Source organism: Phoca vitulina, unplaced genomic scaffold, assembly GCF_004348235.1.
Source record: "Phoca vitulina isolate PV1807 unplaced genomic scaffold, GSC_HSeal_1.0 scaffold38, whole genome shotgun sequence".
NCBI classification, from domain to species: domain Eukaryota; kingdom Metazoa; phylum Chordata; class Mammalia; order Carnivora; family Phocidae; genus Phoca; species Phoca vitulina.
The window spans coordinates 7,143,945-7,163,405 of NW_022589741.1; the positions used below are offsets into that span (position 1 = coordinate 7,143,945).

General features: G+C 46.8%; 1 protein-coding gene across 2 annotated transcripts in view; it reads left to right on the forward strand.

The window, feature by feature from the left end:
• Nucleotides 1-7,055, forward strand: part of ZC3H12C (zinc finger CCCH-type containing 12C) — a 74,129-nt gene extending 67,074 nt beyond the window's left edge. For both annotated transcript variants that reach the window (XM_032427778.1, XM_032427779.1), the window contains exon 6: nt 372-7,055. In XM_032427778.1, coding sequence (XP_032283669.1) covers nt 372-1,768 — 1,397 coding nt within the window. In that variant the 3' untranslated portion in view covers nt 1,769-7,055. The remainder of the gene's footprint in view (nt 1-371) is intronic.
• Nucleotides 7,056-19,461: the final 12,406 nt, after the last annotated feature.

Here is a 19,461-nt window from a genome sequence, read left to right on the forward strand (position 1 = left end):
TTCTGACATCGAGCTACACCTCAGATGGGCAGGGGTTTAGCACGTTACTGCGGTACGTTTTGCTCTTCAGAACAGAAGGTCCTGATTGTGAAGCCAGACTGGAAGAGGATGGGCAGGGAGGAGTTGAGGACACAGGGTATGGTATTAACCCAAACCTCTGGAGGTGACTTAATCACCCAGCCAGTGTGTCGGTCACTCTAGAGAGGACCGAAGCGGGGAGGACTGCAAGGGAGCAGGTCTCCAGAGGAAGGGACGGAGGAGCGACTTAGCTTACCTTCCATTTCTGCCTTTGTTTCTCTCACAAGTTAAAACCCTGAGCTGCCAGGGCCTGGTGGAACGCTCCTTTGCCTAATGAATGTTCCTCTTCGTAGGAAAGAAGTGTACCTATGGACACAAGTGCAAATATTACCATCCCGAGAGGGGCAGTCAGCCGCAGCGGTCGGTGGCCGATGAGCTTCGTGCCATGTCTAGAAACACCGCGGCCAAAACCGCCAACGAAGGCGGACTGGTGAAGAGCAACAGCGTTCCCTGCAGCACGAAAGCGGACAGCACTTCCGACGTCAAACGAGGTGCTCCAAAGAGGCAATCGGACCCAAGCATAAGGACCCAAGTCTACCAAGACCTAGAGGAAAAGCTTCCCACCAAAAACAAATTGGAAACCAGGTCTGTACCCTCTTTAGTTAGTATCCCGGCTACTTCTACTGCAAAACCCCAAAGCACTACATCTCTAAGCAATGGCCTTCCATCTGGAGTTCACTTCCCACCTCAGGATCAAAGACCACAGGGACAATATCCTCCAATGGTGATGGCAACCAAAAATCATGGAACGCCAATGCCTTACGAACAGTATCCCAAATGCGACTCGCCTGTTGACATCGGATACTACTCCATGTTGAATGCATATTCCAATCTGAGTATCTCAGGCCCACGCAGTCCTGAAAGGCGTTTCTCCCTGGACACAGATTACAGGATCAGCTCCGTAGCTTCTGACTGCAGCAGTGAAGGGAGCGTGAGCTGTGGGAGCAGTGACTCCTACGTGGGGTACAACGACCGGTCCTACGTCAGTTCCCCCGACCCGCAGCTGGAAGAGAATCTCAAGTGCCAACACTTGCGCCCGCACAGCCGCCTTAACTCCCAGCCCTTCCTGCAGAATTTCCACGACCCCTTAGCTAGAGTGCAAAGCTACAGTCACGAAGAACCAAAGTACCATCACAAGCCTCCTCTGCCACACCTGGCCGTGCACCTGCAGCACGCGGCCGTGGGGGCCCGGTCCAGCTGCCCCGGCGAGTACCCCTCCCCTCCGAGTTCCGCGCACCCCAAGGCGCCCCACCTGGGCCGCTCCCTCGTGGCCACGCGGCTAGACAGCATTTCGGACTCCCGGCTGTACGACAGCTCTCCTTCCCGACCGAGAAAGCCTTACTCCCCCCAGGAAGGGCTGGGCAGCTGGGATCGGCAGAGCTACGGCGTGGACGCGTACGGCTACCGGCAGACTTACTCCCTGCCCGACAGCTCCTCGCAGCCCTGCTACGAGCACTTCACCTTCCAGAGCCTGCCCGAGCAGCACGAGCCGGCCTGGCGCGTGCCCTACTGCGGCCTGGCGCCCGACCCCCCGAGGTACCAGGACAGCCGAGAGAAGATTTACATCAACCTGTGCAACATCTTCCCCCCCGACCTTGTGCGAACTGTCATGAAAAGGAACCCTCACATGACAGACGCCCAGCAGCTCGCCGCGGCCATCCTAGTGGAGAAGTCCCAGCTGGGCTATTGAGAGATGATGCATCTTTGTGGTGTTTAGTAGTTTTTTGTTCAGCTCAAATGCTGAGGGAGGTTTGCTACAATAGCACACGTGATCTCCTTCCCGGCAAGGAGGTTATCTAGTATCCATTTATGTGAAATACTGTATCATGGAATCTGTATGTATAGCCCCACGTAGTGGAAGTATCACGGGATTGCTTTACATTCAAACTTTTTTTTAAACATTTCCTTTTTAAAGCTCTCTCCTTGGCTGGAAATTTTTCCAGTTTGATTTATTAGATGTCTCTGTGATCTTTGATATTAATCTTTGGTGCATCAGGGGTTTATATGCAGCACTTTTTATCCTTGTTTCGTGTTTTATTAACTTGGTGTTTGTCTATCGATTGCAAGCAATTACAATACTTTCAGAATGTCGAACATTTGACTAGACCCTAGCCGACTATTTTTGCAAGCCAAGCTTAATTGGAATCTTTTACAGCTTTTTAAGTTATTTTTATTTGGGGAAGGTGGGCTTCTTTGTGCTATAATCATTATTTATAGAAACAAAGATATACTACGGCACTGACTTTATATTTTAAACAAAATGTAAGTTACCAGTTTATATGGAAATGGGTAACAGTCTATATTAGAATGATTTACAATATGGCACTTTTCATTGTTTTATTTTTGTTCAGATTTTTTTTTTTCTGTTAAGTAATTTAATACGGTTGACTTAAAGGAAAGCAGATGCAATCAATGGAAAAATTGTTTCCATTTTTTTTTTTTTTTAACGAGTAAGGCAAAAGCCGTAACTATTCCAGTTTAGAGCTTTGTTATCCAGCTATGATGTGCTTCTAGACGGTAGAAAATGGAATTGAATTCCCAGATTCTCGTTAACCTGTATTTTTAATGTGTTCGTCCTTCTTGTTTCGGGGCACAACAATACTGGATAAAAGAACCCTTTCACAGTACTTGCCTGTTTTTAATGAATCTAATTATTCTCAATGCAACTTTTATATTTAATATACTCTTTAGCTTTCCTGCTATTTATCAAGGCTGGCCTGAGGTGGGTGTATGTGTTGAGGATATGCAAAATTTATCGATACTGCACTATAGGAATGGTGGTGGTGGAGGTGTTGTAAGTGGTAACTTAAAAATGTAAGATACTGTATATTTTCCATTTTCCTGAAGGTAGTTTTTTGGGGGGCCTGTTATATTATTAAGGCCAGATTCTTGCCACAAATAGTGTAGTTTTAGCTACAGACTAAAGTCTGTTCTAGTATTAGTAAGGGATATTTCTGGTTTCAGAGTCATGGGTTTTGCTAGATGCGAATTCATCTTTGCTCAGCAGACAGACCTCGCATTGAGGGGCAGTCGGGTGCCTCACATGACTTCACTGTTGCCTCCAGGCTCCGAATTTCACTTCGTGCGACAGACCCCTCCTGATCTGTGTCTGTCGTCTGCCTCGATGCCCGGGGTATTCCGACCATTCTCCATGCTGCAGTTTGAAGGAAAGCCCTGAAAAGCCAGAAAGTACCTTTTACTGTTGATACAAATTGTATCTTTTTAACTATAAGAACTATTTTGATTTGTAGATCTAGTGAAAACACAAATGTGTAACTATGATTAGACTTTTGGGCAACATTTTATCCCTTATTTAAATACAAAATTTTAAAGTAAAATTGAGGTCTAGGATAGGGTAGAAGATAAAAGTAACAATTTAGGTAAGTAAAAGTGTCTGTCTTAGTTTTATAGAGTATATTAAAATATATTAAATACATTTATTGGCATTTTCTTTCTCCTAAAACTTATCTAGCGAGAACTTAAAAATAAAGGTAAAATGCTGCCTGAAAATAATGTCCAAGCACCTTTGACTAGGATAACATTTTCACTACTTGTGTGACACTGTGTGTTGCATGAAGTAGGATTTGGGTATACAGTAAATGCTTCTAAAAGGCATTGTGCATATTGACATATCCAATAATCTGAACCGTGTTCAGCAAACTTAATTCAGGAAAGTGGTGTTCTACACAATTATTGCTGTTGTTGTTGAGGTGAGTGTGGCCCTCCTCTGTGCCCAGAAACCACGCACACGGTGCCACGCAAACCATCCTGAGTGATGTCTGGGTGCGACCCTGCTCACTTCGTGAATCTCTTCTCCCTGATTTCGTCCGTCACTCTCAGTAGAACAAGTTTAAGTGTAGAAGTAAACTAGTGCCAAAAATAGGGTTACAGATGTGGAGTACCGTTTATTTTAGTCATGTTCTAAGCCTTTTTTTTTTTTTTTTTAGTATGAAATCCTTTTTAAATTGTAGGTTTTGCTCCCGTTTTCTTCATGTTAGCATTTTCACTATCTGAAGACTCCGCCAAACTTTAATCGATTTCAGGAAGATCTTCAGTGACTTGTGTATCGTACTTTCAGTCTGAGCTTCTCGTGTTTTTAGCTAACTGTTTGTCATTGCTTCGTGGGTTTTAAACCACGGAAAGAGTGTAGCTCGCCACTGCCTGTCCTGAAGTGAATAGCTCTAAACTGCTCGCACTGAAAGCCTGCAGTAGAATGACCTGTGAGTGAAGAAGTACCAGTTTTCTTAGGTCAGGAGAACAATGTGTCCCCTCCCCCCGCTTTTTTTTTTTTCAAGCACCCATGTTGCTTTCAGAGCTTAAGAATGAGAGATTTGGAAGATTTTAGATACAGCAAATTCTTAATTCTCTCAAGCAATAAGTAAAAGGATCCATCACTAAATTAAATCCATAGCTGATCCCAACCTTCATTGCAGCCAAAACTTTCACCTTAACCCTATCTTTTACCAGATTTGCTAGCAGATAACTGGAGAGGGAGGTGTTAGCAGAGAAACTGCCCAGAGCGGTCACCTGCTAGAAGAGAGAGAATTCCGATTGGAGCATTCGGCCCCTGACAGTTGGCTGTACTTTACCCAGTAATTAGCCGGGTCACGGTCTCGGTGTCTCAGTAGAGAGGGAGCGGCATCCAGCTGGCCGAGCCCCGGCCCTCACGGCTTCCTCCCTGCACGTGATGCGTCCGTTTTCCGTCCGTTTACGATCTCTGTATCCTGATAGAGTTTGTCATTGACCTCAACATTTGAAAGAAACGCACCCAGTATCAGATGTGTGATACTGGTAGAAACTTGAACTTTGTGCTTTTATGAAATTTCCTTTATGAGAATATGTAATATAACTTAAAAAAAAAGAGCATTTTTATATGTATATATACATCCACGCCTACATACTTGTCATGAAAGTATTAAAAACGGGAGAGGGTGTTACGCTGTCGGTCTGACCTTCCCCTCACCGAACTACGCCTGAGTTGTGGAGGACCAAGCCTGCAGCCCGGTGACCAACGAGGAGGTTTTAGAACCACTTGAACGGAAAGCAACTCTTCAGTGGTTTTATTCCTGGTATTTTTAAAGAGTTATTTTGATAATTTTAATAGAATGTGTAATTTTAAAACACAAAAAACTTAAAGTAGTATTGATTATACAGATAATTATTTAACATGTCTTTTACGGATGTATCCATGTATATGGACAGTAATATATTTATGAAACAAATATACTTTGATTATGTTGTAGCTCTTAGTTTGTGATAGGTTAGATAGGGCTCTGGATATGTATGTGTGTGTGTGTTTTGAAAACTCTCGAGCTGTTTTTCCCCCGATTTAATGGCACTGACCCTAAGGTATATTTGTTTTCGTTCTCATTTTTGCTATCCAACTGACTTACTCAAGATGAGCTAGTTCCTAGGTATACACCCACAAATACAACGAAGTGTAAAATCCATGAACTACACACGTGCATTAGCGTCAGAGAAAGTGAGTTAATCCAAGCTAGAGAAGCACGCCTTATTTCAGATCGGCCTGGGAAACTCCCTAGGGCCGGGACTGACCAACTTTTTCGGTCAAGGATCAGGCAGGAACTCATCCAGGCCTTGAGAGTCATCTGGTCTCTCTAAACTGCTCATCTCGGCTCGTACAACACAAACGCAGCGCAGATGAGAAAGTAAATGAGCAGTGTGGCCGTGGGGCAGTAAAACCTTCCTTAGCAGCGGCCTGGCTGGGCTGGTGGGCGGTGTTCGCGCCTCCCTGGCCCAGAGGGAGAAAACCCAGGATTATTAAGCCGGAAGTCCTGATACATGTTAACGTAAGAAATAAGAACTGTGTCAGTTGACATTCAAAGACAGTGTTATTACTGATGGCCTTCCAAAGAGGATTGCAAGACGGTCCTATTAAAGCATCCGAATTTCCTTGTTTATTCTGTCTTATCCATTACTTACTTATTAGAGATACTTCTCAGTGTTAAACCGCACACACAAAAAAGCATTCTGACAACAGATGTTTTAATAAGTATTGAAATTTTTTCATGAACTTTGTATTTCTCTTGACAAATGGGAATACCTTACCTGCATTTAGTTTTTTATGGGCCTCACGGACCAAAAATTCTGTTGTATTTTGAAAATTAGCATGTAATTAGCCACAAAATATTTTAAAGACTGCATTTGTCAGTTACATCTTTCTGCTGGTTTTTTGACTTCTAAAAAATGACAGATGTGCCCTTCTTTAAAAATGGTTTTAAAGGAGATAAATATATTGTAATTTCACATACTATAGCTTTATTCTGTAAGATTAAAAATTGTGACTAGTGTAATTGTAGCTATAATGTGCATTTGCTGTATTGTGACTCTTTTAAGAAACCAAGCGTATCCCTGCTTTCTCTGTCCAAACCTTTAGTATAGATCTTGTGAGACACCTTAGGACTGTCCTTGGTGAATGATATTCTTGATCATGTGTGATTTTAAATTCATTGAAACTACACACTGTTGAGCGTGTTCATTCACAGTGCTTTATAAACTGTGTTAACATTATAACATTATTTCTGTAAGAACATTAAATAGTTGTGAACATTACCATCCCCTTCAGTTATACTTTTAAAGTTGGAATACAACTCTAGCTTTTTAACAGTGTTTACAGCTTAAAATGGTTTTTTTTTTTCTTTAACGCCATCTGTTAACCTGCTCTTTGTTACAGCCACAGTTATGTGTGAGGAGTAGCTTTTTCCCGATGGTCCCTAGTCTTGAGATTTAAAAACAATTTAAGGTTTTGACCATTTGGCAGTTAAAACTTTTTTGAAAAGTCTGTCCATCTATTAATTTAGTTTGATAAAATTTGTAAAACTTCACTTTTAAACCATGTACCAAATCTGCCAAGTGTCTGTATAAAATATTTCGGTTGAATAACAAATTGTTGTCCATTAAAGCTTTTGACCCCTCTCTCACTTAAAGCAGTTTATGTCTCAAGGGAAAAAAAAAAACATTGAAAAGCAATGGCTTGTTTTTATATAGTATATGTTTTAGATTTTCTTTGGTTTTTTGAAATTATAGGTTTTCTACATAATACAGAATACCCACAAACAGACAAACTTCCTCAGAGACATAAACCCAGAGCTGCTAGTGAACCAGATGACTGATGTCATCATTTCCTGTTAGGTTGTTCCCCCACTCCCACCCCCCGGACCCTAGTCCTATGCTGATGGAATTTCCAATTTGGTTCCTCAAATTTTTTTATAGGAAAATAAGGTACAGAATGTTTAGAACAACCATCTGACAAACTGATGTGATTCTATTTATCCTCTGTTCTCTGTATTTCTGTAATGGAATTTTTACAACTCCAAAAAGCAGTATTTTAGACTTAACTGGAAATCCATATCAGAACAGTGATGTGAATCTGCCACTGAGAAAAAAAATTAAAATTTTCATTTTTTTTTTTTTTATGGTGGTTTGTTTTTGTGTCATGAAGCAATTGACCTCCTGCAGCAGCAGAGATGCTAAATAATTAAGCGCACCTTTCTCGAGTCCCGCGGCTTGTCCACATCCAGTGGTTAAGAACATAGGACAGGCACATGTTCATTACCACCGTGTTAGAGCCCTCATTAACTCATATGAAAATTGGAATGAAAAGCCAAAGACAACTAGTCATTCCTTACTATCCTAATAATTTCCCACCGGTGATTAACCTAAGCTGCTTAGGGCTTTCTGCATCATCTCGTGACCTGACGAGTTCTCGTGTGTGGACTTGTTCCCTGCACCCTTCCTGGCACGAATCAAGCTTAGAATCCCACTAACACCCACTCTAAGTAGGTTCACTTACCTTATTTTATACCCACTGGGAATTGAAAATAATCTATTTCGTATGTAGTCACAAATCCAAAATGGCCTAATGATCTAACATATTCATGTTCTATGTCCGTGTCTAAGAAATTTCCAGATCAGAGAGGGGGTTTTCTTTTCCTCCATTGTTTTTCAGGTTTTCATTTTGCTTCTTGGTTTTTTGGGTTTTGTTTTTGTTTTTGTTTTTACTAACATCATTTGTCAGGTGTTTTCTTTCCGCCCCTCCCCCCTCACCTTAAGCTCTTTACCTGAGATCTGGATTGAGGTGATTTATCTCCTCTCCGGCCCCAGAATGAACGGTGATGTTCAGCTGTCGTTGGCAGAGAACGCCGCACATTCCAAGTCCGGGTGAGGCAGGAGGGTGGGACTGAGCACCTAGGGAGGCCACCCCATGGGTTCGTGCTCCTAGTGTACTCCTCCCCTAGCTCGTTCCTTCGTCTGCAGAGAAAGGATTCACACATCCTGGTGAATCAAGCAATGCTGGGGAAAGCGAGAGGTGAAGCAGCAACTCAAATGCTGAGTTTATTCACAACAAAATACCTGTCACTGGGTCTCTCGTTAGTTGAACATACATACTCATCAGCACTTGTGCCTCAGCCTCAGATGCTGTTTTAAAGATTTGTTAATTTTTAGAGAAAGAGAGAGAGCAAGCAGGGGGAGAGGCAGAGGGTGAGGGAGAGAGAACCTTAAGCAGACTCCACACCCAGCACGGAGCCCGATGTGGGGCTCGATCCCAGGACCCTGAGATCATGACCTGAGCCGGAATCAAGAGTCGGACGCTTCACCGACTGAGCCACCCAGGCGCCCCTTGGCTTTAAGATTTCCAAAGCAACCTTTTAAAAAATGCATTCCTTGCTCTGTGCAACCCTCAGGTCTGGCGTTGGAGTACGGCCCCTGGAGGCTGAGTCCCACTGCACATCCCCTATGTGCAGAGATGGGCAGACTACGGAATGGAGAGAACCACCGCCTCATCAGCCAGGTTGTCAGGACTGAGTTAGACCCTCTGCACAGGCAGCTCCATGAGTTCACCTAGTCATGCTTCTGTAAATGCTAGGCATGCAAATACATTGTCATTTTCAGATATTCCCCTTAGAGCCTTCTTTATCTACAACCGTGTTGTGGAAGAGTTTCAGTTTGAACACACGGGTGATGTATTTTCAATGGTGGCGTCTATTTCAGGAAGGACATTTTAACCTTTTTAAAGAAAGAGTTCTTGGCACCCTATTTCCATGCTACCCCACTGTGAGGCCCTTCTCGGCTTGAGTTTTCCATATATCCTAATAGGGAAATAAATGGAATGACAAAAATGATGATAAAACAGAAGGTAAACCTTCCAGAAGCTCACAGCTCAGTAGGTCATGGATGCCATCACCGCTCCCCCAGCCCAGTTCTCCTGAAGTTGCCGCTCAGCACTCCCCTCGGCACCCCTGCCCCTGACCTGCGTGAAAGGAGAGGTCAGTCCCTCCTGATGGGAGACTCCAAAGCCAATGTGGACAGAGCAGTGGGTGCTACGGTGGCTTGGGTGGACCATGCACATTTCGGGGAAGATGTCCAATCCAACTGGGGGACTGTTTTTCTCTTTGAGCACCTGCTCCTAGTTTTTAACTAACGGCTCCCCTCAGATTTGGAGAGGGCTAGTGGGGGCCCAGTACCATAGTGGAGTTAAACCACAGTCCTGTGCAATAGGCATTACCCCGTTCTAGAAACGAGAAGACTAAGACTCAGAAAGGTTCAAGCACTTGATCCAAGGCAAATCCCTCTACTGCTTCCAAAATTCCTTCTTCTGTTTACTATGCTACAGGACGTTCAGAACGCGCACATGACTATCCACGGTGTGGGTTGTTGTGTAAAAATTTAGGAATGAACACCATGCTAGGACTTTACTGAGGGCAGGGGAAGACTAGGGAAAAACAGGAATTAGAACTTGTGTTTCTGCACTTTAAGAGACCCCCACGCATTCAAGACTCTGCTTTCATGCACCAATAGTCGTGACGAGGGGTAACTCGTGTTGGAGGGAAAGATGACCCGAGATCGGCCTGTCCTGAAGGCTTGTCTGGTGGCCCTGGCCCAGGACGCAGGCCGGTTGACCAGGGCTCCCTGCTCAGGGCCTCGGGGAAACCAACAACGCTGGGCAGTTCTGTGCCAGAAGGATTGGAGTCTGGACGCCTGTGTCCGCACCCCCCCCCCCCCAGCACCCTTTGTGGTCCTAAAGAGTAGAAGGCAATACATTCTTTTCTAATGTTTCCAATCATACACAGCCCCCTTCTTGGGTGTCCTTTGCAAAGCCCCACTTAGCTTGCACACTCTCACAATGCCCACCACAAATACACCTTTCATGTGAAGGGGCTGCCATTTGCAGTTCCCAGGCCTTCTATTTGCACAAATCCAGCATGAGATTAGAGCCAGACAAGTTTAATTAGGTGGCCCAGCAGATTCTCTTCCGTTCCCCAGGAGAGCTCAGTGAGGGGCAGGAAGTACGCAATTGAAATGCACATCCCACTCACCCAATGCCCTGCCCTTCTCACGTCCCAGCCCGGGACCCCCCAGCCCCGTGAGCCCCGCCCGCACCTAACACTGGGTCCCAGGACACAGGCTTCTCCACCCCCAGCCTTCACAACTCCTCTCTCTACACTCCACTTTCCAAACCTGTAATTACCATTCATTCGAGTAACTTTCGAATGTGCACGTGGAAAGATTGTGGGAGATGGCAAACACAATTCTAACCACATGAAACGCTATTCAGTCCACCCCGGAGGAGACTCACGGGTTTGCTATGTATGCTCCCACATTAACAAGGCGAGGACGAAGCGCCCTGCAAGTTGCGAATGCAACGCGCACTAAAATGCGGTGAATCTGAATCTTTCAAGGGAGATGCAGAGCAAAGGCATGTTCTTCTAGTCCAAGCTCAGCTGCGTGGCCTATGTGCACTCAGGAGGCCCAGAGCCATGGGCGGGGGCCTGAGTGGGACTGGAGGCTGCCACTGGCCGAAGGGCAGCACAGCAAGGCTCCACCAGCCCCAGGTTCTGCAAAACCTCACTGCCTCCATCGGGCCCTTGTCTTCACACGCCACCCTCCCCACCCCACCCTCCCTGGTTCCCAGTCATGCAGAAAGGTCAGGATCCTCAGCTCTGCTCCTCCCCACCCCCTCCCACCCCAGCCCCGCTGCCAGAGGCTGCCTGGTGACACTGAGCAGCTCACCAGGTGGCCGTGGTCATGGGGGTGGGGAAAGAGGACAAATGGCCTTGGCAGATCCTGATCCATCAAACACAAATTTAATATACAGACTTCCGATGCCACGTTCTGGACGGGGAGCAGGAAATGCCTCGTGGTTAAGGGGGGGATGCAGGGAACGTTTGAATCCGGGCACAAGCTCCAGTTATGTTGCAAAGATACACGTGCATCGAGGATCGAGCAGCCGGGCTCTAGAGGTCCTAGCAGAAGCCAGGGGACAGTGTCACAGCTGGCTTTCTTGCGGGGCTGTTTGTCCACCTCGACGGGCAGCACTGTCCCCGGGCTGCCTTCCAAGCCCTCTCTGCTAACCTGGGGGGACAAGCACAACCCCCCACCCCCCGATCAGCCTCGGGTCAGGGTACAGCACCCCCTGCCACCGCCCGCCAAGCTCTGCCCACACGGCCCTGAGAGCCAGCGTTCCTGAGGCTCACTGTCCTCCCAGAGGAAACGAGCACATTCCGAGAGGCCCTGTCTCTTTCCGGTTGTAAAGCAGAAGATGGAAGTTCACAGCAACACTTGGGCAAAGCAGGAAAAGTAGCTGCAAGGAGAGCTGGGTGGAAGGAACTGGAGCTGTTCCCCTGTTCCCGCCTCCAGCCGGTGACCCCGGAACTGGCGAGGGTCCGCCTCCTCTCCGCTCGGGGAAGGTGAGGTACGGGGGTGCAGCGGGAAGCTCATGAACTTGGCAGCCAGACAGACCCTGGTGCCAGTCCGATGCCCCCGTGCCGCACGCACGACCTTGCGCAGCTAAGTCCTTTATCGTGACGCTCAGCCACTTTCTCTGTTGAAACGGGCGCTCTTCTCCCCCACCTTCCAGGGCTGTCAGTACAATAAAACACCTGTGTAGAACGTCCAGCGCCAGAGGCTGGGACGCAACAGGGGCTGAAAGACACGGTTTGCAGGAGACGTGTGCCTTGCGCCCCGCTCTCCTTCCCTCACCCCACACACGGCAGTTCCCAAGCCCTCCATTCGGCCCTCTCGGTAGAGCTCCCGTTCATCACCTCCTGCCCCCCCCCCCCAACCCCCTCCCCTGACTCAGGCCCCCGGGAGCCACGGCCTCCCAGCCTCCCTCCAACCCTCCCTCCACTCCCTAGCTAAAGTTAACCTTCTACCGACGCGCTTCCTAGCAGCCTTTGGACCCCCACCTCCAGCTCATCCCCAGCACATACACTGCCTGGATGATGAAGACAGACAGCCTTAGGGTAGTCAAAGCCCACCCGGTCACAGTGACCTCCGGATGCCCCATCTCACCCCACACCCGTCGCAGACTCTAGACCCCTGGCCCTTCCCAACCAGCAGCCGGCAAGGCTCCCAGCCCTCCAGGCAGCAGCCTACAGGCATCCCTGCTTCACGGGCCAAGACAGAATGCGTGGCTCCACTTACACGCCGACATCCCCCTCCAGCCCTTCTCACAGAAGTGAGGCCCATGCTCCCCTCGGACAGACCTCTGTGGGGTGTTGGATTTCGAGGAGTTGGCTAGCTTGCCCACGGTCTTTCTCCCTTGGCCCAAATCAGGTGTGCCTCAAGAGCGGTGGCTGCGTCGGGTTCAACTTTTCTCTTTGACTGATTCGTTCATTCATTCATTCATTCATTCATCCATTCATCAATTGCTAAATTAGCTCTTGCTGAGGTAGGTGCTGAAGAAGACAATATATGGAGAGAACTGATGGCTACCACCACCTACTTCACGTCCAGGGCTACACCTTAGCTACTATGTCCCTTGGCTTCTGCCCTGCAAAGATCCTAGTCCAGGGAAAAGAGAGCAAGGAGCAGAGAACATAAAAGTCAGAAGAAACATGCACAGAGGGAAGGGGTGTGTCAGAGCACCTTCCAAGCACAGAGGGTTTAGAGGGGCCGAAATATATTTTTTTTTAAGTGGGCTCCACACCCAGCGGGGCATGGAGCCCAACTCAGGACTTGAACTCATGACCCTGAGATCAAGCCCTGAGCTGAGATCAAGAGTGGGGTGCCCAACTGACTGAGCCACCCAGGTGCCCCTAGACTGGCTGAGTTACTGAGCTCACGGGGAGCAAGCCAGGAGACACACAGAGGCCAGATGGCAGATGCCCCTGCTTGAGAAGCTCAGGACTGGGGCCCTCACCACTGGCCCCTCCATTTTGTCATGGCTGCTTTCTCAAGAATTGGGGTGTGGGGTCCCTGCAAAGAGGCAATACTGGGGCCAGTAAAAATACTGGAGGTTTTTAAACAGAAAGTAAATGGCAGATCACAATTTTGAGGAAGATGATAAATCCAGAAGAGGGTTGGCAATGGGGGGCCGGCAGCAATTGCTCCTCCCTGTGAGAGGATCAGTAAGACCAACTCAGGGGGTGGACAGGAGCCCATGTAAGGACCCACCTCTGAAGTCACATCAAATCAGACTTTTAATTTGGCTGATGCTGGATGAGGGTTTGGCCACACAGCCATCCAGGACATGTAAAATCCTGTGCCCACCACAAAGACTGCCAGTGTTCCGGGTCCAGGGCAGCTAGCCCAATGTCGATACCTGTCCGGCCCTGGCCTATAAAGAACCTCTAGAACCTCTAGAACATTAAGACCCCGTCTTCCCAAGTCTTGTCTCCCCTGCCCCCTCGCCACCCAGACCCACTCTCCACATACCTACCAGAATATTCTCACCACTGTGAAGAAGGTCGGGCACTCTCGTGCTGGAAACCCTGCAGCGGCTTTGCACACTCATCCTCCGGGCCGCACCCCACTGCTCCGGGTGAAAGGCATCCAGTTGCAAAATGAGAGGCCAAATGTCTAGATCTGGCTGGCCCATCAGTGCTCACCACCGTGAGAGCTGGCCACGGCCAAGGGCATCCGGGTTCGCTGCCCCCGCGGGCCTGGCCTCGGTCCTCCCCACTCCTGGTGCAGAGCTGAGGCTGCTCCCAGCACGGAGCGTCCCCCGTGGGCGCGTCTTCCAACACCTCTCTCAGGACAGGTCCCGCCCCGCACGGTCACCCGGCTCCCCCGGGCGCTCCATGGGCAGCAAACCGCAGCATCGTCACCCTCGGGAAGGAGGTCTCTCGGGCTCCGCTCCATGGAAATCCGGCCCCTTCACCGGCCTCCCGACAGCTTCCCAACCCTCCGACCTCCCGCCACCGGGGCACTTCTGCTCTCCACTCTCTCCCCCTGCTCTTATCCCCACGTCCCTGCATGTTTCCTTCCCGTACTTCTTCAGTCTGTCCTCAAGCGAAGCCTTCCTGACCCCCAGCCCTAAAGTTGCTGCTCCAAAGTTGGAGGGTCCAAGATGGCAACTCAGAAGGCCGTGAACTCACCTCCTTCGTGGACACACCACATGTTCACAAGCCACCCCGAATCTGCACCTGCATGTAGCAGGTCCTCCTGAAGAAGAACTGAGGGCTGACGGAACAGCTTCCGCACACCAAGGGACAGGGGACCGCAGAGAGAACAGTGGGGGGTACACAGCCCACCCAGTGTTGCCAACACAGTGGGGAGAAGGACTCAGGAACCCGGAGCAGATCTGTCTGCCCTGGGGCACACACACACACAAAAAAAAGCTGTAGTTGAAAAGGATGACCAGAATATAAAGGAACCAGCCCTAGAGCATCTGCTAAACGGCAAGGGGGCTGCTGGGACTCTCTCCGGGGTCGGAGGTGCTGGCGAGTACAACAGCTTGCATCCCCCCTCCACTCTGATGGCCCAGACAGGAGCAGGGTTCTAGCACCCTCCCGCCCCCCCACCCCCCCCCCCCCCGGCCTGCCACCCCGGCCAGCCCCAGGACCCTAGCCCACACCAGCCCCAGCTGTTTCCCCAAGGCAGGCCCCAAGACCCCGGTGAGCAGCACTGTGTATGTACCCCTTCCACCTTGATAGTGCAGATGGGAACAGGTCCAGACGCCCCAGCCAGCAAGCCCCAGGCCCTTAGCCATATCAGCCCCAGATGCCCTGGGGCACAGAAAAAAGATGTGGTTTAAAAAAAGAAGACTAGAAAAGATGCAGCTCTAGAACTCTGCCAGATGGCAGGGAAGCTACTGGCGCTCTCTGTGGCTCAGGGGCACTAGCAAGCACCACTGTTTACATCACCCTTCACCTTGATAGCATGAGCTGGAGCAGGTCTGGGCACCGGAGCCGACCTACCAGCTCAGTGAGACCCAGGCCTCTAGGCACGCCAGCCCTAGCCATCCCACCAAGACCGCGCCAGAGTGATCCACAGCGGGATGTCCGTGGTCCGTACTAACTACAGCTCCCGCCATCTCGCCCAAGTGACACAGGCACAAAGGAACCCGGAACACCCAGGCCCATGCCAGCTCGGCTTCAGATGACTCACAGAGCATTCCAGAACCCCCCAAGCTTGCACCCACTTCAGTTTCAGCAATCTGGCCAGGATTGTACCAGGATTCCCTCATCCACACCCACCTTGGCTACATCACCCTGCCAGGGCACCCCCTTTATGTAGCATGCCACAACACCCCAGCCACCCCACAAGGGTGCCCCCTGCACAGAGCACCCCAGGACACCGAAGCTTGCACCCACTCCGCTTCAACTCTACACCCAGGGCATCCTCAGCACAGAGGGTGCCAGGACCTCCCTGGCCAGCACCCACTTCAGCTTCATATATCCTGAAAGGGTGCCCTCTGTGAGATAGCCCTGGGACTACCCACGTTGCACCCACTCAGGCTTCAGATTTCTGAGAGAGCCATGGGACTGCCCAAAACATGTTCAAATTGGCTTCAGCTGTCCAACCAGGAACTCTCTGTGTGGAGAGCCCAGAGATCATCCCAGCCCACTGCCAGGTCAGCTCCAGCCATCACACCATGTAGGCTCTAGCACAGAATGCCCCGGCACCCCCATCCAATGCCAACCACAGCTCCAGCCAGCCAGTCAAAATCACCAAACGTACAAAATCTACAAACGGAACTACCATCCACAAATCATTCCTTCAATTTTAGCAATAGTAGCTATTCCACATAATTCATAGGAACAAACACAGAAAGTCAAGCAAGTAAGGAGAACGAGGAATATGCTTCAAATAAAACAAGATAAAACCTCAGAAAGGAATAAATGCAACAGAGAAAAGCAACCTACCCAATAAAGAATTCAAAGAAGTAGTCATAAAGATGCTCACCCAACTGGAGTCAAAGGTGGATGAACTCAGTGACAGCTTCAACAAAGAGATAGCAAATGGAAACAAGAAACAATCAGAATCAAAGAATAACTGAAATGAAAAATACACAAGAGGGAATCAACAGATTAGAGAATGTGGAAGAAAGAATCAGTGATCTGGAAGACAGGGTAATGGAAAGCACCCATGCTATACAGCAAAAAGAAAAAAAGAATTTTAAAAGTGAGGATAAATGAATGGATCTCGTGGATAATATCAAGAGAATATGCATGTTTTGGGGTCCCAGAAGGAAAAGAAAGAGAGAAATAAGGGGACAGAAAATCTATCTGAAGAAATAAGAGCCAAAAATTTCCCTAATGTGGAGAAGGAAACTGACATCCAGCTTCAGGAAGCACAGAGGGATCCAATCAACATGAATGCAAAGAGGTTTAGGCCACAATGTATAATAATTAAAATGTCAAAGATTAAAGATGGAGAGAGAATTTTAAAAGCAGCAAGAGAAAAGCAATTAGTTATGTATAAAGGAAACCCTATCAACTGCTACACTATCAACTGATTTTCCAGCAGAAAAAGCAACGACCAGAAAGGAATGGCATGATATAGCCAACGTAAAGGAAAAAACCTACAACCAAAAACATGATCCTGAGCAAAGTTATATTCAGAATTGAAGGAGAGATAGTTTCCCAGACAAACAAAAAGTTAAAGGAGTTTATCACCATTAAACCAGCCTTACATAGGTAGCTCTTTCTGCCCACAGGTCCTGTCCCGTGCTTTAATAAAACCATCTTTTTACACCAAAAAATAAACAAACAAACAAACAAACCAGCCTTACAAAAACTGTTAAAGGACTTCTTTAAGTGGAAAGAAAAGGCCTTAATTAGAATTATAAAAGAAAAAATTTCATGAGTAAAAACATAGTAAAGGTAGTAGGTCAATCACTTATGAAGCTAGGATGAAGGCTAAAAGACAAAAGTGGTAAAATCAATTATATCTAAAAAATTAGTTAAGGGACTTACAAAATAAAAAGATGCAAAATATAACAACATACACATAAAATGTAGAGGGGCATAAAAATGGAATTCTGTTAGAATATTTTTGAACTTTAGTAATTATCAATTTCATAGAGACTACTGCAGACTTAGGATGTTGTCTACGAACCTCATGGTGACGTCAAACCAAACCAAAAACCAAAGGTATATAAAATACAAAAAGAGGGGCACCTGGGTCGCTCAGTCGTTAAGCGTCTGCCTGCGGCTCAGGTCATGATCCCAGGGTCCTGGGATCAAGCCCCACATCGGGCTCCCTGCTCCGCGGGAAGCCTGCTTCTCCCTCTCCCACTCCCCTGCTTGTGTTCCTCTCTCCCTGTGTCTCTCTCTGTCAAATAAATAAATAAAATCTTAAAAAAATACAAAAAGAAACTCAAGCATAACACTAAAGAAACTCATAAATCACAAGAGAGCAAGAAACAGAAACAAAGGGTAACAAAAACAACCAGAAAACAATTAACAAAATGGCAATAAGTAAATACCTATCAGCAATAACTCTTTTAAAATTTTATTTTTATTTAAATTCAATTAACATGATGTATCATTAGTTGCAGAGGTAGAGTTCAGTTAGTTGTATACATCACCCCCAGTGCTCATGACATCACGTGCCCTCCTTAATGCCCTCCACGGTTACGCCATCCCCCCACCTCCCCTCCAGTGACCCTCAGAGCAATAACTTTAAATTTAAGTGGTTTAAATGCTCCAATCAAAAGACACAGGGTGACAGAATAGATTTCTAAAAGACCCATCTACATACTGCCTAGAAGAGACTCACTTTAGACCTCAAGAAACATACAGATTGAAAGTAAGCAGATGGAATAAGATCTTCCATTTAAAGGAAAGGAAAAAAAGGCTGGGGTAGGAATACTTACATCAGACAAAACAGACTTTAAAACAGAAAGTATAACAAGAGACAAAGAAGAGCATTACACAATAATAATCAATCTAAAAATAGTGCATAACAATTAGAAGTTCACTCAGTATTAAAGCAAATGCATGCATAAGGAAATATTAACAGACAAAAAGGGAGAAATTGATGGTAATACAATAAAAGTAGGGGACCTTACAGCCCATTTGCGTTAATAGATAAAACATTCAGGAAGAAAATCAATTAGCAAAGCATATCTGTGCTAAAAGGAAAAACTCTGCAGCCAAGAATACTCTATCCAGCAAGGTGTCATTCAGAATAGATGGAGAGATAAAGAGTTTCCTAGACAAAAACTCTTGACCACTAAACCAGCCCTGCAGGAAATATTAAAGGAAACTCTGAGTGGAAAGGAAAGACCATAAGTGACAGTACGAAAAGTAGGAAACACAAAAGCAATAAAAATAATTATTTTTGTAAAAAATTAGTCAAGGGATTCACAAAATAAAAAGATGTAAAATATGACACTATACACCTAACATGTTGCGGGGGGAGGGTGGGAATAGAGAATGGGTTCAAAGTTAAGCAACCCTCAACTTCATATAGACTGCTCTATGCAGATGACATACACAAACCTATTGGTAACCACAAATCGCAAACTACTAATAGGCATGCAAAGAATAAAGAGAAAGGAATCCAAGTATATCACTAAAGAAAACTAGCAAACCATGAAAGAGAGCAAGAGAAGGATCAGAGTAAAACTACAAAACACCACCAAAACAAGTAACAAAGAGACAATAAATACCTATCAATAATTACTTTGAATGGAAATGGACTACATGCTCCAATCAAAAGACCTAGAATGACAGAGTGGATAAAAAAACAAGACCCTTCTATATGCTCCCTACAAGAGACTCATCTCAGACCTATAGACACTTGCAGATTGAAAGTGAGGGGATGGAGAAACATCTATCATGCAACTGGATGTCAAGAGAAACCCAGAGTAGCAATACTTAGACAAAACAGACCTTAGACTGTAACAAGAGAAATGGGCATGAGGTAAGAATAAAGGGGATAATCCAACAAGAAGATATAACACTTGTAAACATTTATGCATGCACCATGGGAACACCCAAATACATAAGACAGTTAATAATAAACATAAAGGAACTAATCGATAGTGATTCAGTAACAGTAGAGGACTTTAACACCCCACTTAGATCAATTGGCAGATCATCCAAACAGAAAATCAATAAGGAAACACTGGCTTTGAATGACACATTAGACCAGATGGATTTAACAGATATATTCAGAACATTCCATCTT